Source organism: Squalius cephalus, assembly GCF_949319135.1.
Source record: "Squalius cephalus genome assembly, chromosome: 22".
Classification (NCBI taxonomy): Eukaryota; Metazoa; Chordata; class Actinopteri; order Cypriniformes; family Leuciscidae; genus Squalius; species Squalius cephalus.
The window spans coordinates 27,658,522-27,685,772 of record NC_137143.1 but is presented as its reverse complement, the minus strand read 5'-3'; the positions used below and the strand labels follow the sequence as shown (position 1 = coordinate 27,685,772).

Below are 27,251 nucleotides of genomic sequence, written 5' to 3'. Positions count from 1 at the left end.
ATTCGATAAATAAAAACCATTACAGTGAAGTATATATTTTAAATATGAGCCAAAACATTATGACCACCTGCCTAATATGCCTTTGGTCCTATGCATGCTGCCAAAACAGCGTGAAGGTGTCCTGTGGTATCTGAAAGTGAAAGTGACAAGTATGGTACTGGAAACCCATACTCAGAATTTGTCCTCTGCATTTAACCCATTCAAGTTAGTGCACACATATAAGGGTTAGTGAGCAGTGAACACACATACTGCAAACCGTGGACACACACCAGGAGCAGTGGGCAGCCATTTTTACTGTGGCGCCCGGGGAGTGATTGGGGGTTAGGTACCTTGCTCAAGGGCACCTCAGTTATCGGTATTGAGAATCGAACCAGCAACCTTTGGGTTATCAGTCTGACTCTCTAACCATTAGGCCAAGGTGTTAGCAGCTTGCTAGATCCTTCAAGTCCTGTAGGTTGTGAGGTGGAGCCGCCGTGGATCTAACTTGTCGGTCCAGCACATCCCACAGTTGTTCAAGTGGATTGAGATCTGGGGAATTTGGAGGCCAGGGCAATGATCAACAATATTTGCTTTACCTGTTACTGGTCATAGTGTCATAAAGTCAGTTTGTCCTGTGCAAAATTGAAAACCATAATCTTTGAAAATGGGGTGTTTCAGCACCAAGGTGTTTTCATTCGTTTTGCTCAATTCGAATGAAGGTCCTTTTTTCTGGGGTTCTTGAACAAGCAGGACGTCGCCACAGTGTTTGTTATTAAATTGTTATTTCATCTGCATATATCTGATTGTATCTTCTGTAGATCCTGGAGGCCATCACGATGCAGCACATATTCATGAACAACTTTCAGCTGTGCAGTGAGATGAACGAGCGGGTCGTGCAGCACTTCGTCCACTGCATAGAGTCCCACGGCAGGCACGTGCAGTACCTGAAGTTCCTGCAGACCATCGTCAAGGCAGAGAACAAGTTCATCAAGAAATGCCAGGATATTGTAATGGCCGAGGTTGGTGGCTGATATGATGAAATTATTTCAGTTTTTCTAATTATTCCCGTGATTTAATGTTTAATCTCCCTTTTTCTGCAGTTGGTGAACTCTGGGGAGGATGTCTTGGTGTTTTATAATGACCGGGCCTCCTTTCAGACTCTGGTCCAGATGATGCGTTCGGAGCGTGAACGAATGGATGAAAATAGCCCGCTCATGTACCACATCCACCTGGTGGAGCTGCTGGCCGTCTGCACGGAGGGCAAAAACGTCTACACCGAGATCAAGTGCAACTCCTTGCTGCCGTTGGATGATATTGTCCGTGTGGTCACGCACAAAGACTGCATCCCTGAGGTTGGTGGTCTACAGCTTAATGCCGCATAGTTTGAATGTTGTTCCTCAACATTTTATTGTGGTAGCATCTGTTTACCATCCCCTAAATGGCCAATAGAAACAAATCAAACCGTGAACGGTCGCTTTACATGTTGGTCAGATGGACTCTTCTTGTCTAAGTGGGTGATTATTGGCTAGAATAAGCTGCAGTGAGTCCCAGACAAGTCCAAAGTTTGGAGTTTTCAACACAGTAATCAAAAGCTGTTTTTAAACTATTTTACTAACACATACTGGGAGATATATTGAGTTAATCAACCACAAGTAATGTTGTGATTCCAGAAGTTAAAAGAAGTTTAAACATATAATTGTGTCACACACATATAACACCCTTTTTTTTTTTTTTTTAGCATTTTGATTCAGTTAGAATATTTTAATGCATAAAACAAACAAATAATTAATTTTTTTTAATGATTTTTTTTAATGCATAAAACAGATGTGATTGATTCTCATGAATTTTTTGTTAATGTCCCAATGACCTTTATTAGGGGTAAAATGGACATATGAACCAGAAAGTCATTTCTCAGAAAATGCATTAACCAAAAACTACTCAGGAAGTGAAAGCATGATTTAATTTGGTACAGTTCTTTTTTTTCTTTCTAAGGAATTCATAAAATATATTTTCCGAGACATGTGTGATATTAAAATGAACATAAATGCATGCATAAACATATTAGTGATTGCCACTGATTTGGAAAAAAAATAAAATAATATTTTTGTCATTTTTTTTAATATTAACACTACCTATTTAAAAGTTTGGAATCAGTAAGTTTTTTGTGTGTCTTATGCTCACCACAAATTCATTTTAAGGAATTCAGTGGCCCATTTTGAAGTTTGCTAAGTTTGCTAAGGCCCCATAGTGGGCCCCGGAACCCTGTCCTAAAACCACTGGCCTAAATGATCTCATCTCTCCAGGTCAAGCAGCCCCAGAATGTGACTTGTTTTGATATAATTTGTTGCAAAATGAAGTTGTATGTATACTCTTTGTCCTTTCTTAGGTAAAAATTGCATATATAAACTTCCTGAACCACTGCTACGTGGACACAGAGGTCGAAATGAAGGAGATCTACACCAGCAACCACATGTGGAAGCTCTTTGAGAACTTTCTGGTCGACATATGCAGGGTAATGGAAGCCGTTTTGGGGTTTTTTTAAACCCCAATGAATTGTCCTGGTGTAAAGTACCAAAAAGTACCAATCTCTTGCTAGCTAGTGTTCCGCTACACTGTTTAATTGTCTGTGTGAGTAGAGTAGGAGTGATTCATTATTTGTGGTATGATTTGCGTTTTATTTTTATGATTGCTAAACATCTGCATCTCCTTTTTGGTGCATAAAAAAGGAGTGAATCAGTGTATGTTCTGACTGTGCTTACTGAAGCAAATGACTCAAGCCCACAATAATTCTGTCTATTCTTTATGGCTGTCTTGCATCCAGGTCTGCAACAATACAAGCGACCGCAAACATGCCGACACCACGTTAGAAAGCTACGTGACTGAAACCGTGATGAGTATTGTGACTACATTTTTCAGCTCGCCTTTCTCCGACCAGAGCACTAGTTTACAGGTAATGACCCCAATACAACAGTATATACTCCTCATATATGTGCAAATGTTTAGTATATGATGCTTCTAGTTTCATTTCATTTGGTTTACCACCATTTGCATCTTATCTGAAATGGTTTGATTTCTTTGAAGTAAATATACTGTTATCTTTCATAAATGGAAAATAACCTCTCCTGATAATATCTTACCCCTCCTCACCCCTTCCTGGCTTAGGTGGCACGTCATATGTATGTGAGTATCTGTAAAGCTCCTCCTCTAATCTAGCCCTAACCCGCTGGTGCCCCTAGGATTTGTAGAAATTCAGGCGGTTTCGTCACACTCGTGGGTTTCTAAAGAATCAGCCTTACCACTGGTGACTGACGCACTGACCAGAGCTTACCAAGAACTCTCTTCTCTCATGGTCTTGCACATCAGCACACGCAGACTTCCCACATCTCCATTTCGCAACGTGAGAAACTAGGGCCAATCGTGCCTGCAGACATATGTTGGTACTGTTAATAATACGTCTGACTTTTCAGTAGTAATGAAATCATCTATGTGCACGGATAAAATGACTATATTTGTCGGTACTGAACCGACCAGGGATATTATTTGAAACTAAATAACGTAACTAATAATATAACTAAAATGAAATAAATTTGAAATAAAATAAATGATGTTAACTGAAATAAAATAAAATATGAAAAAACAAAACTAAACTGAATATAACTAAAATATATAAAAATTTGTAAAACCTGTATAGACATTTAAAAAAAACCTAATAGAAATGGCTAAATTTCTCTAAAACTGTAAAATCAAAAAACGAAAATGGAAAATATAAAACTAATTTAAAATTTGAATAAAAACTGTAATAGTATCTTGTATCAAAAATAACATTGTACCGTACCATTATTTTCAAAGCAGTCTTTCTTGGTTTTAGACAACGTGATGAAGCCAATTCTCTATTTGTTTACCATAACATTGAGAATAATATAACGATGTCACAAATTATCTCTGCCTTTATGCATGACATTTCGACCTGTAAACAAACAGTAAAATCAACAGTAAAGACTTCTTTAAAAAGCTTGTTTTCAGATTAAAATAGGATGAGTCTTGCATAAAGACATTTTGTGGCATTACATTATTCTCAGTTTTACAGTAAATAAATACTACTATGATGTTTAAATGCTATTTAAATTACAAAATATATAATTTATTTTGACATCACATTAATACAATAATGTATATACAAGTAACAAGAACTGGGGTGGAAATGTGTTGATTCTCATGAATTTTTAATATTAGTTGTGATTGCCACTGATTTAAAAGTATCATATTTTTAGATATTGTAAATAAATATATGTTATATTTACACTTTAAACTACCATCAAAACTTTAGGTTAGTTTGACCAATCCAGATCCAGACAGTTAAAAAAAAAAAAAAGAAAAAAAAAAAAGACTTTAGTCTGCCATAGTAAATTAGGAAGTACCTCCTAATACCATGTCACGTGTTAGATCCTAAACCCCATTCAATCTTTCCTGGAAGTGTTGCTTCATAACAGCTTCCATCTCTGATCTCTTCCATCTCTCTTTGTTATGGCAGGCCTCCATTTTAGGCAAAATAACTGAGGTACCACTTTGTAATGACTTCACAGTGGTTGCATATGGAATGTGGTGACGTAGTTTTGGTTAGTCTCTTGTCTAGTAGGCCTTTTTCAGTGGAAACTAGATCACAGTGATGCATTCTTTTTTTTTTTTTAATTCACAATTTACCCCTTGGGCATATTAGACCTAGTTGTCTAGAAAGTGTTTGTACAAGTCTCACAAATGTAGCGTGGTAAACTTGTCATCCTTCCTCTTAGCTTTACACATTTTTACTTGTGAGTGGTGTTGCGTTCTCACCCGTTGTGTTAGTGGTAAGACGTGTTGGTAAATAGTTTCTGTCACTTGAGGTGTTAATGCATCCTAAATTGTTAACCTGTTAACCTTAATCTACAATAACATTTGTAGAAATATGACCAAATATAGGCACTTTTTATTTTATTTTTTAGATTGTCTTTAAAAATATGCCGGGTACAATGCAAGTTAAGATCTATCGATAGCATCTGTAACATGCTGAGGATGACCACAGAAGCCAGTCCCTCAGTGTTTCCACATGTGCTGTAATGATACTAACTAAGCCATTTTTTGTCTCATTTGTTTAACTCCTTTTTTGACCATATACACTACTGTTAAAAAGTTTGGGGTTGGTAAGATTTGTTTTTTAATAAAAATTGTACAAACATACAAAAATACAGTAAGAACAGTAATATTGTGAAATATTATTACAATTTAAAATGACTGTTTTCTATTTAAATACATTTAAAAATGTATTTTATTCTAGTGATGCAAAGCTGAATTTTCAGCCTTATTACTCCAGTCTTCAGTCACATGATGCTTCAAAAATCATTCTAATATAATTTCTGATTTGGTGCACAAGTAACATTTCTGATTATTATAAATGTTGAAAAGAGTTGTGCTACCTAATACTTTTATTTATTTTTGTGGAAACTGATTTTTTTAATTTTTTTTATTTTTTTAAGAATTATTTGATGGAAAAAAAAGATAAAAAGAGCAGCATTTACTTGAAATAGGAGTCTTTGTTTTCACTTGATCAGTTTGAAGCATCTTTGCTGAATAAAAGTATTAAAGGTAGGGTTGGCAATTGTTTTATAAACACTTTTTGTTATACTGGTTGAAACTCTCCACATCCTGATAGCAATCAATAATAGAAGTTGTCTAAATATTACATTTTCTGATCTTCTGTGGAAGTCTCACGACCAAAAAATGTTCGTCCAATCATTGAATTCAGTCTGGATACAATGATACGATGTTCTACCTGCCTGTCAACATATGCATTTGTGCACTCCCTGTTTTCGCGCACCTGCTCACGCAGACAGCACACGTCATCAGCGTGTTCTGTAAGGCTATGTAGAGTTGTAGACAGAAAATCATTAGGTAATTTAACGCCATTTTAAAAGCTAGCTCGCTATTGCTAGCTTTTCTGAAATTGCCTACCCTACCTTTAATTTCTTTGAATGGTAGTGGATATCTGGAAACCAGTTATCATAAATGGGCTGTTTACATGCAGCAAACTCTAGTCACAGGAATTATGTTGGTAACATTGAACCAAAAGTCCATTAACTATAGTATAAAGCTCAAATATACACATCTGTTATGGAATAATTCATGTACAGTATGTGCTTTAACCAACATTTAAAACTCTCTAGAATGCCTTGACCCATTGACATTTGAGTCAAAATGATTGTCCAATGCTGCCGATAGAGCTTTTGTATTGAACCTGGAACATTCATATAAATGGACCACTTAACTGCTTTATTTCAACATATTAGGAACCAAAAGGTTTCTGTAGAGATGTTTTGTTCACTTTAAAACATGAACATCAGTCGGAGAAGTTTCCTCTCTCAAGTATTAATTTGTTGTTTCTCTTCCCCAGTCATTTTACAATCTCTCTCTCTCCTTTCTCCTTTCCTCTCCTGTTGTGTTTTCTTTCTCTTTCTCCAGACCCGGCAGCCTGTGTTTGTGCAGCTCCTGCAGGGGGTTTTCAGAGTTTACCACTGTAACTGGCTGGTTCCTGCTCAGAAAGCCTCAGTGGAGAGCTGCATTAAGGTTCTGTCTGATGTGGGTAAGTATTTGACCTGACTATTCCAATTTTCCATAAATTTACACACGGAGTGAGCTTTAAAGGATGACATCATTCCCATCCATCTTTCCATTCATCCTCTGTTGTGTTTCAAATAAAAACCTGACTGAAGCATAAAGCTGCGGTCACACGCAATATTTCTACAGTCACTGCAACGGTTGTGATATGACGTCACACTCTGCGCCGTCTTTTTTTATGAACCAAATAATAATAAATCCAAAAAGTAGAAATATACAATCTACTCTACTTTACTGGAAAAAATGTACGTTCTTTTATTCAGCCAAGAGGTGAACCCATGGCTTATCGATCTCCTATTGGTCACACGTCTTTACTTGATACGAATTCGAGTCAGAGTTCACCAAACTTGAACTTTGGAATGCACCAAAATGCATTTCCAGTCTTTAGCATTCGTATGCGAATGAATGGTAGTCAATGGAACAAAAGGTGTAGTGTGACTGCCCATTAAGGAAATGATTTTATCATTCATGAGGTGGGCATTTAATAGTTGTATTTTCAACTGTCTCATTTAGCCAAGAGCAGAGCGATCGCCATCCCGGTGGATTTGGACAGCCAGGTGAACAACCTGTTTGTGAAGTCCAACAATGTGGTACAGAAGACCATCCTCAATTGGAGGATGTCCGCTCGCAACGCATCCAGAAGGGACTCGACGCTCACGACTTCCAAAGATTACAGGAACATCATCGAGAGGCTGCAGGTGAGGCCGGATCTCAGCCAATGAGGAAGTTGGCGTAATATTTTTGTATTAAATATTGCGTCAAAATTGCTTTCATTGAGACGAACTTAAAAATAGCATCGTTGCAAATCATTGTTTGGTCATACACTTGGTTGGTTGGTCAATCGGGCATACAACTACCTCAACTATTATATTCCAGATGCATTGCAAAATGGAATTTGAAGAGGTGGGGAAACGGGAAACTCATTCCAGGAATTCACGTGCATTGTTATGGGGAAGTTGAGTCAGGATGAGGTGTGGGTCCTGGGAAATTTAGTCTGGTTGTGATAATGGTTGGTTTCTGGCAGTAATTCAAGATCCCAGCACATACACATATAACAACAACAAGTGCCTTGTCCAGTTTGATAAGATGATTTCTGTAAGAATGTAAACACTCTATGAGACAAATAGTATGAAAATAAATTGAATTGCGAAGCAATAGGTAAGTAAAAAAATAAGTATACCTTCAGAAATGAACAGAAACAGGGTTGACAGTTTAATTCTGTAAATCTGTATATATATATAAAAAAAACTTGATTTGAAAATGTATGTGCAATTTTATGCTGCTTTGTGCTTAAGGTCATAACTAGGTACTACTTAGAAAGATAATTTAAGAATTGAATCGTTCATTCTGATATTTTATATAGAATTATACTACTTTCATACAAAATGCACTTTCATACATTATATTTTATATTAGAATTTTATGTTTATATATCCACTTTTTAATTAGCATTTCATTTATTATTAAGCATACATGATTCAAAGTGAGTGGACTTATAGGGCAGTTTTTATTTATGGAATGGTTTATTTTTTATTGTACAGTATTTTTATTTATTTTTTATAGTTTTTTTGACACAGTTTAAAATAATGGTGATAAACTTAATGCATACCTGTAGCCTGGAGACACTACTTCAAATCTTTTTTAATAACTAAAATTGTGAAATGTATACAAAAATGCTAGCTTTTATTTCCAATTATTTTTGGAAATAAATTACATCAAAAAGTAATTAAACATAATGATTTCAAAATGTGCATATTTGATAATACAGCAGTAATTTGGAAGTGCATGGGTAAGGAAAGGCCAAAAACAACATCCTCATGATAATGACCCATTTCAGCACATATATATATACAGCAACTTGCTGATAAGTTTCCAGTGGTATCAAAAAGTCCTTGCTGTCGTGTTTAACAGAGGAAGAACCGTTGTTTTCTTTAACCCTCTGGGCTTCTTCGTAAAATAGTCACACTTACCTTCCTCCCGCCCGAAAATGGGCGAAGCCTTAAAATTTTACTTTACTTTTTCCCAGAATAACCAATCAAATATATTTTTGTTCTATAATGTTTTCTGATTATTATTTAGAATTTTTGGAATTTTTAATGATACTTTGCATTAATTATATAATTTTTATGAGCTATTTTTTCCATTATAATTAATATATATTTTTTTATTTTATTTAATTTATTTTATTTTTCAATAAATGCAACATTTCACATCAAAATAGAGTGCAGGCCTAAAAAAAAAAAAAATTCAAGTGAGAAGAGCGCCACCTAGTGGCTTCAAAATGTATTAATTTGTGTCATGTCCTATAACCGCCTATAGGCGGCCTATAGCTTTTTTATTTATTTATTTGATTTATTCCCATTCGGAAAGAAACATTTTTATTACTAAGCAACCACTGAATGGAACAACACAAATTCTATATCATTTTAAAGATTAGGATCTCAGCTTTTTAATGCATCTAATTACATTTATTAACTCCTAACGAGTGCTGAGTAATCCCTCTAAAACCAAGTGTACCGCCAGCAGGCGCCACCTAGCTGCGAAAATATTCTTTACCATATTTTTAAAAAATCTTGCCTTGATTAACACAAAGTTGATGTCATTTGAAAGCTTAGAGTCTGAACTTTACAGTGAATGTATTCACTTTGAAACACTCTTAAGTATTGCTGAGTTATTTGCTGATAAATAGATTTTCTCTTTTTTCATAATCTATAAAATAATGTACTGCAATGTGTCAAAAACATCATACAGCTCATGAAACATTCTCAGATAATTGAAAATGGCACTTCATTTTTTACAGCATATTATTACAATTAAAATGAGCCCAAAATTAACATAATCTATTGCTTTTATGACAAGATATTTTTCATGGAGAAAAAATTGCCCATGAGGGGGTGTCAAAGACTGTACAAAAAGGCTGTCTCTTTTCCAAATGCTGTAACTTTTGATTCCTTTATCCAAAAATTATAATTCTTTTATCCAGATGCAGCTAACATGTAGGGGGACTTCACTAAAAAAGAATTTTCCTCCTACCTTATTTCCTTCCTGAGTTATTCCATGACAAATAAGAAAGATATGCAAAATCATAATAAAAATTATATATATATATATTGTCTTTTATCCGCTGTTTCTTGGCAGGACAATGTCTAAATGTAATGTAATTTATATTTTCAAAAAATTTAAAAAGAGTTCTTTCAAACGATACCTACCTTTTGACTCTCCTTGCTATAGTTTTGGAGTTATTATGATTATATAATTTTTATATAGTTTGGGGCAAAATTAGCTGTTTCAGTCTTACCAGTTCATTTCTCTCTGTGTGTGTGTGTGTGTTTGTGTGTGTGGGTGTGTGCGTGCGGGGGGGAGGGGGTCTTATTTGCACTCTTGATGTTTTAGAGTGTCACCCCTTCATTGCTGTACACTTTTTTTCAGCACAGTGGCTGATCTGTAGCTTGTACCACCAAAAGTTTCTCTGAGTTTTCCTATTTTTCCGTATTTCCCATTCATTTCCTATGTCGCCCATTTTCGGGCGGGAGGAAGCTAAGTGTGACTTTTTTTTTTACGACCCTTTAACATATCAGAATCATCTCCTTGATTTTTTTGTGTGTTCCTATAGGTAATAAAACAAAAGTCACCAAGTTTCACCCCCATCCGATGAAGCAAAAAAAATTAAACAATTCGAAACGTTCAAGTTTTCGCCCGTTTTCGGGCGAAGAAGCCCAGAGGGTTAAAAGGTGAAACATGTGTGAGTGTTGAAATACCAAAGAAAGACACTTTGTCATCAGAAGGTTGTGTTGTGGTTAGAAACATGCATTTCCTCTTGTTTTAAAATACTGCTTTCATACTCCTCTCAGAAGACTGATGAAGGGGATAGAGGTCAGTGGAAGGGTGTCATCCAGCCGGGGGAGGGGGGCGGGGGTGTGTGAGCGAGTTGCGGTAAACCATGGCTTCATCACGTCTGTCTCCACCCCTGTGCAGCTGCGGAGTGAGTTGGCGAGTATTCAGACACGTTTGCACAGCTCACGTCTGTGCGATGTTCCTCAGGGCTGCTGGATTCAGCCTCGGTGCTCCAAATATGTGTGGCCTGAGTCCAAAAATGTTTTTTACCGCACCTGTTAGTGCCATACAAGAAGATATACAAGACATGAAACTACTACAAATGCATATGCAATAAGGTCAAGGCTAAAATAACCCTGTCCACGTCTTTTCAGCGCTCATTTTTCACTGCGTGTCTTTAGTAAATCCTAACAGGAGTTTTTTGCCATCACAGGAATAAATATGAAAATAGAAATCATTTTCACAATATTACTGCATTTAAACATATTTTTGATCAAATAAATGCAACCTTGGTGATGAGCAAGTTTTTTCTTTCAAAAATATTTTTCAAACTTTTAAATGGTAGTGTATCGGATATGAAATAAGTCGGTTTCTGTCTCTCTGAAAAGTATATATGGCACAAAAATATGTGCCACATGAAGTTATGGTGCATAAAAAAACTTTTTGAGGTTTTAGTTACTAATATAAAGTTGTCAGACGCTTTATGTACTCATCAATGTCAGTTTTTATTCCCATTTGGTGCTTAGCAAGTGTCACTTACCATCATTTCACACCAAAGACGATAGCCATAAAGATAATAGTTCTAAAAATAGTTCTAAATGTAAAATAACAGCAGAGTCTACACCACATCTATAACGATAACAGCACAGAGGAACCTTATCTTTGGAATCATTTTCAGAATTTTTTTTCAGCTGATGATGAATGATAAACACATTGACAGCCAATCAGAATCCATCCTGCTTTAAAGAGATCACACGCTTAAAGCGGTAAATGACAAAACTGCAGGGCGCGCTTTTAATAAATAGAACAATATCGTCAGCTGGTTTGGAGGCTAATATGGTTATCACTATAGTTACCTTTATCATCCTTTACACACCCTGTGATCCACTGTATAATATTATACTGTCACCGTGAAGGGCTTTAGTTGCACATGATTAAAATAATTGAATTTGTGACTGTGTTTGTCAGGACATAGTGTCTGCTCTGGAGGATCGTCTGCGGCCCCTGGTTCAAGCTGAGCTCTCGGTGTTGGTGGATGTACTTCACCGTCCCGAGCTGCTCTTCCCTGAGAACACTGATGCCCGGCGGAAGTGCGAGAGCGGAGGCTTCATCTCCAAGTGTGTTTCCTTTTCCCATTGAACCATAAAAAACTGCCTTTTTATGTAATGAGCCAGTGATATCTGTGAATCAGGTTAACTGGGTGACATAAAACATACAGGAAGGATGATTTGAAACACCTTTTCCCCCAATATTTTGTTTCATGATGTTGGAATCACAAATATAATTCAGTTATACGGACCTAGTGAGATTGACCTTAGCATGCTTGAAGATAACATCACAATGCTCTAAAACCATACACAATACATAGCACACACAAATATTGAATAGAAGTCAAATTATTAATATCTTGTTACTATTAAAAACTATCAATACCTTAAGTTTTGAATGAAATATGTGTATTTTATTGGTGACATTTACCAGTGGAGAGAAGACTGGAGTAATGGCGGCTTTGCCATCATAGGTATAAATTACTTGTTGAGCATAAAAGTTGCACACATAAAATCGTGCGATTTCCTTCTCTAAATTGGGCAAAAACAAGTTATATTAGAGCTAGTGCATTCATAGTCCTATAATTAAACCTCATGCCTCGGCATTTGAGAAATAAATCATTTTCTTCCACACATGGGCTGCATTATGCAGTCACACTAGTGCTGACTGTCCTTCACCTGTCGTCAGTGTGTGTCCTCGTGCTGTGAGATGCTCCTCTTTCTGCGAGAGCTACAAATGGGATTACCTGTGTGTTTGTGCTCCTGTCGGAGTAATCCTGAGCTGTAGGATTATCTGATTCATGGAATGGAGTTACATTACAATGTAATGTCTGCTGGAGCAAAATGGCAGTCTATCAACAGCTCAGATCAATTTGGTTTCACTTGATTTTTTCCCTTCAGTTCAAGTCAGTTATTTAGTTTGATTTAAGGTTGGTGTTAACATTGTGAAGTTTAGTCATTTAGCAGGTGGTTTTATCTGAAGCAGTTTAAAGAATATGCATTACAAGGATACAAGGATTTTTTTTTTTTTTTTTATAATTTTCATTTTAAGGCCAATATTAAAATAAAATGCATTATTGTAGATGCTAAGTGATAAATGTAATCTTTAGCAGATCTCCATTTCTAATATTTTAGCAGCACTAATTTTATTTTATTTTATTTTATTTTATTTTATTTTATTTTATTTTATTTTATTTTATTTTATTTTATTTTATTTTATTTTATTTTATTTTATTTTATTTTATTTTATTTTATTTTGAAAGGGTGATATATCATGCATCCCTACAATGAAAGCATTTACAGTAGATCCTGAATCATGCCTTGAAGATGTTATCGTTATTAATACAAACTTTGTGTTTTTCCTCTTTCAGACTGATAAAACACACCAAACAGCTTTTAGAGGAAAACGAGGAGCGTTTGTGTATAAAAGTTCTGCAGACGCTTCGAGAAATGATGACTAAAGACCGCGGCTATGGGGATAAGGTAACACACACACACACTGTAGTTGCATTAAAAAAAATATCCTTACACTTACACAAACCTTCTTCTACAGAACTATTATACATCTTGATAAAAATGTCAAGAATCCCTTGGCGTGTGCTCCTGTATATTTGTCCATATTACCCATAAAAATCCCCAAACAGATCTCATAGGTCTTCCTACTGTACTGCCAAAAATCAAGTTCAAAGGCCATGTTACACATCTGACATGCTGTTTTTACTAGTCTATATACTTATATATATATATAATCGCACGCAAACACACACATGCATCTGTTCATGTCTTTCTAACACTTTATAAAACATGCTGATTTGACTAATATGGGTTTCATCCAAATATAAAAACCTCTGTCCATTTCTAGTATTTTGCTTACACTAAATGAATTAACACCCAATTAACCTCACTACCATATTTGAACATATTTTATTATAATGGTAACTTTGGCTAAATCAAACATCTGCTTTAAAGACCCCATGAGAGTTGTATGGTTTTAATTTTATTTCTGGACTAGGGATGCTCATAATTAACTGGTTAACCATTAACCAACAGTAAGAATTTAAAGTTAAACAGTTTGAAAAGTAATTTTTCAAGATATTTTAAAACGTTTGCTGCATGGTTATATTTAATTTTATTTTATTTTATTTTATTTTATTTTATTTTATTTTATTTTATTTTATTTTATTTTATTTTATTTTATTTTATTTTATTTTATTTTATTTTATTTTATTTTATTTTATTTTATTTTATTTTATTTTATTTTATTTCTTTCTTTTCTTTTTTTTTTATGCCAAAGAAAAAAGCACTGCACTCACAATCAAGTGAATTCATGCGGTCTTTAACTGTAAATGGCAAGCTTTGGTCAAATTTACATCATACTGTACGTTTTTGTAATTAGCAACTAATGCTTTCAAGGCCAATGCTAATAAATAACAATCACAATAATCTTGTTATGTCACTAACGAACACTGTCCTCTGAGCGTTCTCTGATTCCTTCCTACTAACTCTGCTGTATGCTCTTCTCTTCCAGCTAATTGCCTTTGATGATGAGCTGGATGTGGCTGAGGTTGTTTGTTTTATTTTTTATTTTTGGGTTTATTATTTGCTATGTTTAGTTGGGCTTCCCGCTCACGCGCCGGTGTAGTCGTCCTACTTAGTGCTTGTTCTCTTTTCCTTTGAGCTTTTTTTTTGCTGGTGTTTGTCAACGTGACTTCACCACAATACGGCCGTTTTGTAGTCTGTCCATGTGTTGAGGTTGCGTGCAGTTAACCTCACCTGATAGTTTCAGTGTGTGTTTATGTGCATGTCTTTACCACTGGCCTCGTTTTAGATAGTGTGCTGGTGAAACTGTGTGTGAGTGTATCAGACCACCACTTTTGTTCACACTTCCTCTGTGTAGCGTTAATTCAAGTTTACGTTCCTGTTACATTCACTGCTGAGACAAAACAACAGGAGCTGGTTACCAGGGACGTCTCGATATATCATTTTTATCACCACCGTGTTTTACACTTTAAGCTCACAAGTCAGTGTCCGAGATCTTGCTATAATAACACATTTACTGGTTTTAATCCGGCCAAAAACACATTAAACTAATGAACTAGTGAAACTAAAATGTAGCCAAAGCAGGTAAGTAGTGAAATTATGAAGCTGATTTTCTATATTAGTTTCTGATTTCTTGATCTGACGGACCATTTAAATGCAACTTCAACGTTTAGATTTTTTTTTTTTTTTTTTTTTTTTTTTAGGTTTGGAAGCTAAATAGATATATAATGAATCTAAATAGAATCAAGTGTAAATGATTTTATAATTATATTTGCATTTCTAGAAGTAAATAGTAAGTGCATGCATTGTAAGTTTTAGGTTTAATGCTTCGGTTCTGAATAAATAAAATGCTTTACAGCCACATATTTTCGGTCAACTGCTCTCAAAAATAAACGCATAAATAATAAACAAATGCAAATGGATCACTACAGTGCATATATGCGTAAATGCTTTTTTAAGGATTAGAATTGAAGCCGCAATATCGAAATTTTGATTTCTGAATTGGATCCATCCATCTGAAATTCTTATTAATGAACAGACATACATAGATACGTATATACATCAGCATGTTGCAGTTAATGTTTCTCAACCTTTGTTACCAATCCAAATTAAGTATGCAAGTAAATGCAAGAAAGCAAACCAATCATAATCCAGTATGCAAAGGTGAATATTCGAACAATTTCAAAATCAGTGGGAGATTTTCAAACGTTAATCTCAAATTCCTCACAGTAAGTATAGTTTATGCCTAACCCCAGTCTTTGTGGTTTCTTTCCATTGACCTCTTTTTATCTGAGCGGTGGGAATGTATCTTTAAATACGAATTTAAAGTGAGCATCTGCATGTTTGAGTTGAAGTCAGGAGTTTCTACTGTATTTATAGTCACTGCTCTCCTATCAGTTCCAGGGATGAAATGCGACCCAGTCTCCTCATAACAGGAAGGCGTGTGTGAATGTTCTTGAACATTCGTGCTGTTGTGTGGAATGGGTGAACAAGAAAAAGAACACCACTCATGGCATTATTATAATGTGTGTCTGTTTGAGTCTCATAACTATATAAGAGCCCCTTTATTAATCGTATAGCAGGAGACGTATAGAAGGTCAGTAAAGGGTGTTTTTGTATTTTAGAAAGATTGAGATATTTAAAACTGCAATCTGTGTTTTTTCTCTATATGTTCTTACTTAAAGATAAGGCTGAAGTGCTGCTGACTATGGCATATAGGAAAGTTATAATTAGGAAAGTTATAGTTTTTGATACAAGTTATTGACAGCATTTATCGGGTCATGCTGAATGCCAAAGAAAATTATATTTATCACAGTTACAGTATTGTAAATATATGTTCATCTTTATATATGTATATCCTTCCATTCAAACTTTTGGGGTTAGTAAGATGATTTTTTTTTTTTTTATTAATCAAAAGTGACAGTAAATACATTTATTTCAAATAGAAATCTTTTGTAACTTTATAAATGTTGTTCTTTTAAACTTTCTATTTAAAGGATCCTGAAAACAATCATGGTTTACATCAAAATACATCAAAGCAGCACAACTGTTTTCAACCTTGATTATAATAAGAAATGTTTCTTGAGCATCAAATCAGTATATTAGAATGATTTCTGAAGGATCATTTTACACTGAAGAGTTAAGTAATAAATTACATTATATTCAAATAGAAAAAAAAGTTATTTAAAAATCTTACTGACCCCAAACTTTTGAATGGTAGTGTTGGTCAACTTTAAAAAAAAAATGTTGGAAATTTTTTTATGTATAATGTAAAAAACAAAACACACACACACACACACACACACACACACACACACACACACACACACACACACACACACACACACACACACACACACACACACACACACACACACACACACACAAGGGTACAATCTCAATTGTCTGTGTAAACACCTGTTGTGTGAGTCTGAGCCCTCATTCACACGTCTTACACACGTGTTCCCTGCACATGTATTGACAGACCATCCTTGGCCTGTACTCACATAACATACAACTCCTCTCTCTCTTCATCTTTATCTTACATAAGAAAACGTGCCTCCCATCACAGTGTGTAAGGCTCTGGGATACGGCACGGCTGTGCGTGCGTGTGTGTGTGCTTATATGTGTGTGGGTATATGAGTGTGCGTGTGTGCATGCTCATGTGAGTGTGAGAGAGAGTGCGTGTGTGTGTGTGTGTGTGTGTGTGAGTAGTAAGAGGGCTGGGGAGGATAATATGCTTTAGGTTGATGATGCGGCTGTGCAGCTGAGCAGGGAAGCTTATGTAACTTACATGGAGAAAACTGTGTGTGTGTGTGTGCGTGTGTGTGTGTCCTTCACCTGGACTATGAAGGACTGGTCATCCATAAGTCTTTCTTTCTTTCTTTCTTTCTTTCTTTCTTTCTTTCTTTCTTTCTTTCTTTCTTTGTTTCTTTTCTTTCTTTTCTCTCTCTCTCTCTCTCTCTCTCTCTCTCTCTCTCTCTCTCTCTCTCTCTCTGTCTCTCTCCGAATCAGTAAGTTCCAGTAGTGTGTGTGTGTCAGTCGGTGTCTGTTGTCCTCATGTGTCCTGTAGTCTGTGGCTCCTCCTCTGCACTCCTTCATCCGTCCATCAGGGGGAGCTGTGGACACATCCGTCCCCGCGCGCGCCGCTGTCCCAGTTTCCTCTCCTTTGTGCAGCACGATTCCTGGACTCCCGCCAGCTCTCAACCAGAGGTTACATAAGACCTGCCCTTCTTTTTTTTCTTTTTTTTTTCCTCGTTTTTTTCCTGGAATCCAGGCTCTTTACTGATGTGTGACCTTCTGCAGTAATTGCCAATAAAAGTGAGACGGGCTGTTTACCAAGAGGCACGGGCAGTGCCATAGACCATCCGGTGGGCATACAACATCCTGAACCCCTCATCACCCTTCTGTTCTTTTGAAACACCCTCAGTTTAGTTTCCGTCTAGATTGAAATGCCTAAATTAGGTCACCAAGCCAGATGTCTTCAGCCTTTAGGCCAAAGCTTTGAGATCACACATTCAAGATGTTGAGATCATGTCACGACAGTCAGGTTTCAAAGTGTGCCTGCAAACCCATCCGCATACCGATGGTGTTTGAAACGAGCCCGCGAAGCTTCTCGCCATTGACATGCACCGCAAATAATAAAGCTGTGACATCAGTGAATGTGCGAGCTGTCTCGTACCCCACACTTGTGACACACAAACTTGTGACTTGCACTAAAAAGTAGTGAAAATCTCTTTCAAAAGTCTGCGTCAAATCCAATTAGATTTTATTACCGGATGGATGAAAGGATGTGCAAATGGATGGATGTGCTGTATTGATTTCTTGTGGGGAAATTCACAAGAAAGTGTTTTTATAGCATGTGATGAAAGCGTGCTTTTATGGTGGCTAGAGTGGGACATTTCGCATTCACACCTTGTGTTTTGCAGCCGCATTATTTTCCAGCTGAAAAATGATGTCGCAGAAAGGGAGATTCCTTACTGGTTGCAGTATTACTCAGACAAACATGCGCGTGCGTCACAGTTGTTGCTAATTTAGAACCCCCCTCTTTCCCTTTTTGTTAACGTGCTCACAATTTCCTATTTGCATCCATTTAGATCAAACACATTTTTATGAAAGCAAACGGCATTTTGTGTGTTATCGGAATGATTATTTGTTGTCGATAGTCTGGTGCTCACCGTAGTCTCCGTTTGTCTCTGACGTGTCAAACAAAAAACTGTTTGCATGCCGTGCATGTTGCCTGATTTCCTCATTCCTTTTTGCTCTTGCACGACTTTAACTTTTGATTATTTTTTTTTCTGTCATACTAATGCAAAATAAGCACTAAGGATTGTGGAAATACTTACATTCACAAATCCAGGTGGATTAAATGTTGTAACAGGACCAAACAAGTTGCACATACCGTTTTGAAAATCAGCCACACACACACATCCCCCCCCCCCCCACTCCCAACTTGGTAACACTTAACAGAGTAATGTTTTCATTTCTGCCAAGTCACGCCTTGAGAACGCATTACATAACTGCATTAGATTCAGTCTGGATACCTTGAACTTTTTAAGCCTTTTATCGGTTAAAATGTGTTTGTGTGCACATTTAGCTCGTGCAAATTCAGTCTTCCCGCTGAGATGACCCCCTTTGATAAGAATCCGGCACGTAGGCTGACCAGCCGAGGTCAAACAACCCTGCTCTGGCATAGATGAATGTGCAGCCTTCGCAAACTGCAGACGCTTAGTGAATTCTCTCGGGCTGGTTGAATCTGATGCACGCCGTGTTGATGACTTTTTAGCTTGTCAAAGGCGTTGACACGTTCTGTCAATGCCAGAGGCTAATATGCATTAACTAACTCATGACTTTTTATCTCCATTAGCTTGCACCCCCTCCAGAACCAGAGGTCCTAGCAGAGGTGTGTCCAACACATATTCGCCCCCTGAATATGGGTTGTTGCAGACAGTAGTTGAACGTCTCATACCATGTCCTTGCCTCATTGCATTGCAATAGCCTCTCTCTCTCTATTCGCCCCCCTGTCACCCTTTATCTGGGGTGTGGGAAAATGGGTTGTTGCAGACAGTAGTTGATCGTCTCATACCATGTCCTTGCCTCATTACATTGCAATAGCCTCTCTCTCTCTCTCTCTCTCTCTCTTCTTTGAGTCATCTCTGCCCATGCAAATGGGAAAACAAAGACCCACGCTGTCACACACAGCATATTTTCCCCCCATACTGGAGATAAGCTGACCTCTTTTTGGTCTTGCTGATTAGAGAGAAACATTTGGGTTTTGGACGTCAAAATCCCATTCATTTTCTCCATTGAGAAATGATCTGATAACACATGAACTTTTCAAGACAAGCGTACCATGAGCTCTGAGATAAAGCCATGATATGTGCTTCTTTAATTTAATTTTAAATGACAAAAAGTGTTTACTAAACGAATACTTGTTTGTAAATATTCTGAAGAAGGATCCTCTATGGAGTATAAATTATTATTGTTATATATCTTATGAATGACTGCTAGTCAATACTTTCACATTTTACTGTACTTCTTGTCTTCTCTGATTTTCTTAAATGTTTTTCTCAACTGACCATATTGACCTTCAACTCCCATGAAGCATTGCGATTCAAACCGTTAATACAATTATTGTTATTATTACATCAAAAATGGTATTATTCATAAAAAATAGTATTATTTTAATAGTAATTATTATTCACACTGCACCAACAGACACCGACCAAAGCTGAAAACCACCAGATTACAGTACGTCACTTTCTTAGACATTCCAAGAACTGACAAACGCAGATTCGATATGTACACCTTTTGTTTCAATCGGAATGAATTCATTACGAACTCATTATGTCACAAGCTTAAAATCGCAATTGAGTTTTTGACATTAATTTGACATTCGCACACTACACGGATATAGAGTTTCCCGCTGTTTTCGCATACTATTCTCCTGCATTGCTTCTTTTCTTTGTTGTAAAGAACTGACCCAATATTAATCTACAGTATTGCGGGTCCTAATTAGAAGACGACGAGCACATGAACTGTTGTCCCGTGCTGCTTATGTTTATTAATCAATAAAAACGCCCTTTTCCGATCCCAAAACAAGGGTCTGGAACAAGGACTGGTGGGACGTTGTCCTGCTCCACTTCACAGAATTTTAGAATGACACGACAGTCATTTATGACACTTCATTCAACAACAATAGCTCGTTCCACGCGTCATCCGTCACTATTTTTCTTTTTAAATGCCTGTGGAGAAACTGAATGACGAAAAAACCCTTGTGAAACCAAGGGTGCTAAAAAGTGGGTGGTCATTGTTGCACACAGCCAACATTTTACATGCACATATTTGACATTTTACAGTGCATATATGTCTGAGTATATGACAGACAGGGTGAAAGAGGGTCAAAAAGCAAACCAAGTGCTTTAGCAGGGCAGCTGGGGGCATGAGCCGCAGTTTGTGTCAATAGTACACAGGCTCCATTATGTAATCTGGATAAAAAAAAAGAAAGAAAAATCTTTTCTCTCTCTCTTTCCTCTCGCTTTCCTCTCACTCGTGGCTTGCGTTTCTAGCTTTGGCGCCCTGTGTGGTGCTTATGTAATCAACATGGTTTCATTCCCGCTATTGCTGTCGTAGAAGCAGAACTATAGTCCGACATAAAACAGATGGCCTGTAGAATAGGTTAGCAGCAAACATCCTGTTGAGCTTTATTCATTAAAGAACAGGGAATTGAAAAACAAACATTATGAAATGTATTATGTTTTTAGTTATCCTGTTCTACCCCATTCCTACTTCCTTTCAGAGACATTTTTTAAAGATTTTATGGATAAACTAAAGCTGATTGTGTTACTTTGCTCTGCATGATGTTCCCCAGCGCCTGTCTCCACACACACACACACACACACACACACACACACACACACACACACACACACACACACACACACACACACACACACACACACACACACACACACACACTTACTTCGCTATCTAAATGGGGACATTCCATAGACATAATGTTTGTTTATATTGCACAAACTGTATATTTTAACCCCTTACTCCTAAACCTACCAATCACACAAAACATTCTGCATTTTTAAAAACCTTTAATTACTTTATTTTATACCAGATTTACAAATGAGGACATCCCTAATGGGAGGTTTTTGGAGATTTTGTCAGGTTTTGGTCACTTAACTATATTTGTGTGTACCTACTTAACTATGTTTGTGTGTACCTACTTAACTATATTAAGTAGACACACACACACACACACACACACACACACACTCACACACACATACCATGCCTCTTATTTAACTGCATGATGTAATCTGCCCCACTTTTCTTGCATGTCGAAGTAGTGACTAATGTTCTCAGTCTTGACCCCCTTCTTTTTTTATGCTTCTCATTTTTCTTCCCTCCTTTTTGCTTTCTGCTAACTCGCATCACTCAGGAGTTTGATCCAAACCAGCCCCAGAAGCAACTGGAGGATCAGAGAAGGGTAGGTAAAGAAATGGGGCACGTGACGCACACCCTGGCCACCGCTTGAGCCGCCCGTTCACTATCTTTCCCTTCACACCCTACTGTCTGCTCCAAATGGGTGGAGGTTTCACCCAAAAAAACGGGATGAATGTTTGCTCTATAGGTTTGAAGGTGGTGATGGATGCGTTCATAGGTGATAAACATCTTGATGTTGTATCTGTGTGTGTGTGTGTGTGTGTTTCCACCCACTCTGATTCGGGGTGTTTCGAGCGAGCTGTCGGGTTACGGTTATCTGTGTAATCACTGAATTAGGATTAGTCTTAATTGGTGCGGTGTCTTGTATCCGAGGTCTCGGGTATTATGAGGTCAGATGCGACTAAGAAAAGGGATCTGGTGTTATCAGATTCTGTCTTCCTTTCTGACCTCTTTCTGACTGTACTAATCAAACGTAACGGGACGCGATGGGGATTGGTCTTGAGGAGGAGTTGAGGCATCCCACAAACAAAACCAATTAGATAACACTTTAATAGAAGCCTGTTTATGTAACACATTATTAAGATTTTCGTTATGAAATGTATTGTATAATACACCTTTAGACACAGTTATAAAACTTACTCCTTAGACTATTCATGGTTACACCTTTGCATTATGTCATATGATCACAGCCGATGTCAAGTGCTTTATTATGGCTTATGGTCTTTAAAGGTGTTACATGAATATTAATAGCTATCATAATGAAGCAATATAATCCATTGCAAAGTGTATTATAAGTAATTTTGCATTTGTTATACAATACCGTTCAAAGGTGTGCGGTCAGTAAAAATTAAAAAATGTTTTGAAAGTAGTCTCTTATGCATGTATTTTATATAAAAATAAAAATACTGTTTTGAATGTACTTTAAATTGTAATTTATTCCTGTGAGGGAAAACGTGAATTTGGTGCTCAAGTAACACTTCTGATTATTATCAATGCTGAAAACAGTTGTGCTGCTTAATTGTTTTTGTGGCAAAATATACATGTTTTTTAGGTTTCTTTGCAGAGTTAAAAAGTTCAAAAGAACAGCATTTATTTGAAATGTATTTAAAATTATTTTCTAAAAAAAAAAAAAAAAAAAAAAAAAAAAAATATATATATATATATATATATGTGTGTATGTATGTGTATATGTATCTGTATGTATATATATATATATATATATGTGTGTATGTATGTGTATATGTATCTGTATGTATATAAAATATATATATATTGCAATATTTACAGTTTAATTGTATAATATAATTAAATATTTACTGCTGATCCCACACTTTTGAATGGTATATACAGGCTTCAAGTTAAGTGTTGGAAGACTGATATTAATATTACTGGACATCTGCAGTATTTTGACTCCTAGATCTTCATCAGGATTTTTGATGAAGACCTAGATATCAAAATATGATAGTTTTTACTTCTCATGTGCTCCATTTGGGTTGGATGTGCACACTTTTTTTCCCCTATGATTTCTTTAACCATTTTGTGTGACCACAAATTCTTTGTTTTACATTGACCACCTGTGGACAGATGTGTGTATTTTTCCATTAACAAAAATCTGTAAAAAAACAACAACCATGTGTTTTTTTTTTTTTTTTCATTATTTATTTATTTTCACACTTACCTTTTGATGATGTCATCTGTCATAATGCCCCTCCCATTACTCCACCCCTTCCCTGTTTTCAGAGTGAAGCTTTGAGGCAAGTCCTGGTAAACCGTTACTATGGCAACTTCAAGCCGGGAGGCAGGCGAGAAAGTTTGACCAATTTCAGCAACGGGCCGCTCGTCCCCGGGGGACAGACTAAAACTCCTGCAGGTTTGTGTTTGTTATAATAGATGATAAAAACTGACCTTTTCAAACATACAGACCAACTTCATTTTGTAAAACCCAGCCGCTAAAGATGACCACCCCCCCCCCCCCACCTTCCATTTTCTTCTGTATCATGTCCTATATATTCAGAGCCATCGCTGTTGCCAGGCGACAAGAACGTGGCACTCACACTTCTTTTGTCAATAGCCACCAGACACACACCTGCTTTAGAAAGTCTAGCGAGTGAATTACAGCATAAATGTCTTTAGGAGAGATTGACACCAGATGATAGGATATCCGTAAATGTGGATTTGGCCAGTTTAACCTTAACTTACTAAAAAGCACAATTTCCCCTACACATATACATGATGTGGATTATTTACTGCCAATGAGTTCTTAAATTTTAAGCATATTTGGTGGAACATCTCATCAGAAAGGCCTGCTCGGGTTCTTAACACTGATTACGGTTTGATTCAGTAACGATTTGGTGCCATTATTATTTTGGTACGATTACAATTTTATAACCGGAAAAGGGCAGGATTTTTATAGAATTAGACCTGTATTTGGACATAATTATAATCATTTATTTATTCTTAATTCTGAAATTAATGCCATACATTTTCAGTGACTGTTTACATGCGCAATAATTTTAAGTTTAACTATCAGAATGTTGTCATATAATTTGTCATGTAAAGGCGTTGACCTGATTTAGCTGATATTCCTGTTTCTAGAAGCACTAACATTCACAAGTTGATCCAGTAACACTTTCTCTTCTATTCTATTCTATTATTTAAAATAATAAAAAAAATGAACGTACTTCATTAGATTAAACTGTGAAGGGTCATAGCAACTGCTTCTATTGTTCTCATTTGTAAATCGCTTTGGATAAAAGCGTCTGCTAAATGAATAAATTTAAATGTAAAAGTGTTTAAGTGTATTTGAAATAAGTCTCTTATGCTCTCAAATGCTGCTTTTATTTTACCAAAAATACAGTAAAAATAGTAATATTGTAAAATTAATATACAATTATAACTATTGAAATATGTTTTAAAGTGTAATTTATTCCTGTGATGCAAAGCTGAATTTTCAGCTTCAGTGTCACATGATCCTTCAGAAATCATTCTAAAATGCTGATTCGCTTCTAAGGAAGCATTTCTTAGTTAGTTCACCCAAAATTCTGTCATCGCTTATACTGGCCCTCAAGTTGTAACAAACCTGTATGAATTTCTTGCTTTTGTTGGACACAAAATAAGATATTTTGAAGAATATGGATAACCATACAGTTGATGGGCCTCATTGACTTCCATTTTATGGAAAAAATAGACTATGGAGGTCAATGGGGCTCATCAATTGTTTGGTTACCAACATTTTTCAGAATGTCTTCTTTTGTGTTCAGCAGAATAAAGAAACTCATGAGGGAAATGATGACAGAATTTTCATTTTTGGGTGAACTTATCCCTGTATTCATTTTTTGTGGAAACGATAAATTAGAACTCTCTTGTAACGTTAAATGTCTTTATACTTTCACTTTTGATACATCCAATGCGTCCTTGCTAAAGTAATAATTTCTTTAAAAAAAAAAAATCATACTGGCATCAAACTTTTGAACAGTTGTTTTTTATTTATTTTGTATTTATTTTGATGGTTTTATTGTTACTTCCAGTTGTTGGAGGGGGTTCAGCGGGCGGTCGAGGGGAGATAAGCCTGGCAGAAGTGCAGTGTCACCTGGATAGAGAGGGAGCGTCTGACCTGGTCATTGACCTCATCATGAACGCCACAAGTGACCGAATCTTCCAGGAAAGCATTCTGCTGGCCATCGCTCTGCTGGAGGGAGGAAACCCTGTCATACAGGTCAGATGAGCTTTCACTTCACTTTCATTTAATCATGTACATTCTTTTAAATGATACAATAATAAGTTCAAATTGTTATTCAAATTCATATTCTAATATTTAATATTATATATTCTGCTTTAATCTACAATTAAGTACAATTATAATATCTGCATTCAAATTTGTTTGTTTATTTATCTTTATAATTCATTAACTACTTTTATTGTATTGTGGTAATGTGAGCTGCCTCTGTTCTGCATTTAAAACTCAAGTCATGTGCAAACACTGAGTGAATTCAGATAGTAAACAATGATTGCGACAGACAATGTGAGTCAGCGTAGAGTCAGCTGATCCAGTGCAGGTGTGGTAAAATAAAGCAATGAAAAGAAGCTGTGGTTTACAGTGAATTTAGGCACCCATAGGTGTTTTAAAGTCGCTGTAAACCACAACTTCACTGAGCTTATTGCTTTTATAAAATAGTCATTTTACATTCCTGGCAAGTTTCATTAAATAAACACACAGACACATTTTTTTTTTTGCTGTTGATAAAAAAAATAGTATTCTTCCACCAAACAATGTAGTTCTTCATAAGCGGAATCAACACAAACACACAGATGCAGTGGCAAAGTAATACTTATGTAATGCAATCACAGCAATGTCTTTTTTACAACAGCTCAACCAATCAGAATCAAGGACTGTAATTATGGGTTTTAAAATCAACAGTTTAGACCTTATACGCCAGAGAAACAAGTGCACAGCCATCTATAGAATTTAGTGTTTGAACTTCCTTTTTTGCGGTAGCTCTGTATATTTCTATGGCATCGCTGTCGAAGAGTAATTAGCTGGTGAAGTGGATTTACTCATTGTAAAGTTAACGAAAGTTATCATGGGCATTGTAATGTTTGAAGCGGATGTCATAACAGATGTCAGTCGACTGAGAAGATTTTAAAATGAGATGTTCATTCATAAATCCGTATGATCTTACCTTCATGCTGTGGAAATATAAACCGGAAGACAGAACATGAGGAGCGCCGTGCTGAAAAGGGGCGGAGCTACATAAGGTCTATACATCATAGGGCTATTTACCATGTGAACTGAAGCAAATCCAAATCCTTTATCTGAATTGTTGTTTATCGGAGTTGGGGTGTTTTTGCATACCTCATCTCTGTGTAGGAAAGCTACGTCCTTTCCTTTGAAATGCAGGTGTTCTCCCATGGTGCAAAACAGGAAGAGGGAAGGAGAGCATGCATCGAATTGAGATAAGAAAACACCAATAAGACTGGGGAGATATCTCGGGTCACTGAGGAGACAGTGGGTAAATTGAAGAAAACGTAGAGAGCTGGAATGCTAAGAGAGAGAGAAAATGAGAGAGGAACTGAAGGAACGCATAAAGACAAAGGCTATTTTTTTTTTAGAATAGAATAAAATCTTTCTACTAACTGATTATTATGCAGAACACATTGGGCCCGATTTACTAAACAGGGCAAAATAGCAAGAGAGCGCAATTCCAAAAAAGCGCAGATGGGAGTGGAAAGTTATAGAACCCAGACGCAGCCGGATCATTTCCATAATGACCAATGTAATCTACCAAGAGCAGCGCAAATTAGCATCTGCTTTTACATGCTTTTTTTGGGCGGTAAATAATGGCGCAAATACCAGTAAATTGACTTGCATAAAAAACATAGTAAATCACCTTGCTTGATTCATATAAATACTCTCCTCCCATAAATGTTGCGTCTGAAAGGGAAACTATGGAAGCTTGTTTCCGCCACAGAATAAAACATTTTAAGAGATAATTGCGACTTTTTATCTCACAATTGCGAGTTTACATC

At 36.3% G+C, this 27,251-nt stretch overlaps 1 protein-coding gene across 11 annotated transcripts in view; it reads left to right on the top strand.

Moving 5' to 3' along the window:
• Positions 1 to 27,251, top strand: part of itpr1b (inositol 1,4,5-trisphosphate receptor, type 1b) — a 137,096-nt gene that overhangs the window by 49,754 nt on the left and 60,091 nt on the right. For 8 of the 11 annotated variants that reach the window (XM_079856662.1, XM_079856658.1, XM_079856660.1 and 5 more), the window contains 13 exons: positions 798 to 998; positions 1,080 to 1,331; positions 2,366 to 2,491; positions 2,801 to 2,929; positions 6,472 to 6,592; positions 7,141 to 7,325; positions 11,650 to 11,798; positions 13,100 to 13,211; positions 14,257 to 14,292; positions 19,135 to 19,170; positions 21,721 to 21,768; positions 23,466 to 23,595; positions 25,253 to 25,440. In XM_079856662.1, the coding sequence (XP_079712788.1) occupies positions 798 to 998; positions 1,080 to 1,331; positions 2,366 to 2,491; positions 2,801 to 2,929; positions 6,472 to 6,592; positions 7,141 to 7,325; positions 11,650 to 11,798; positions 13,100 to 13,211; positions 14,257 to 14,292; positions 19,135 to 19,170; positions 21,721 to 21,768; positions 23,466 to 23,595; positions 25,253 to 25,440 (1,713 nt within the window). The remainder of the gene's footprint in view (positions 1 to 797; positions 999 to 1,079; positions 1,332 to 2,365; positions 2,492 to 2,800; positions 2,930 to 6,471; positions 6,593 to 7,140; positions 7,326 to 11,649; positions 11,799 to 13,099; positions 13,212 to 14,256; positions 14,293 to 19,134; positions 19,171 to 21,720; positions 21,769 to 23,465; positions 23,596 to 25,252; positions 25,441 to 27,251) is intronic. The other 3 variants (XM_079856653.1, XM_079856661.1, XM_079856654.1) reach the window with 2 other exon arrangements.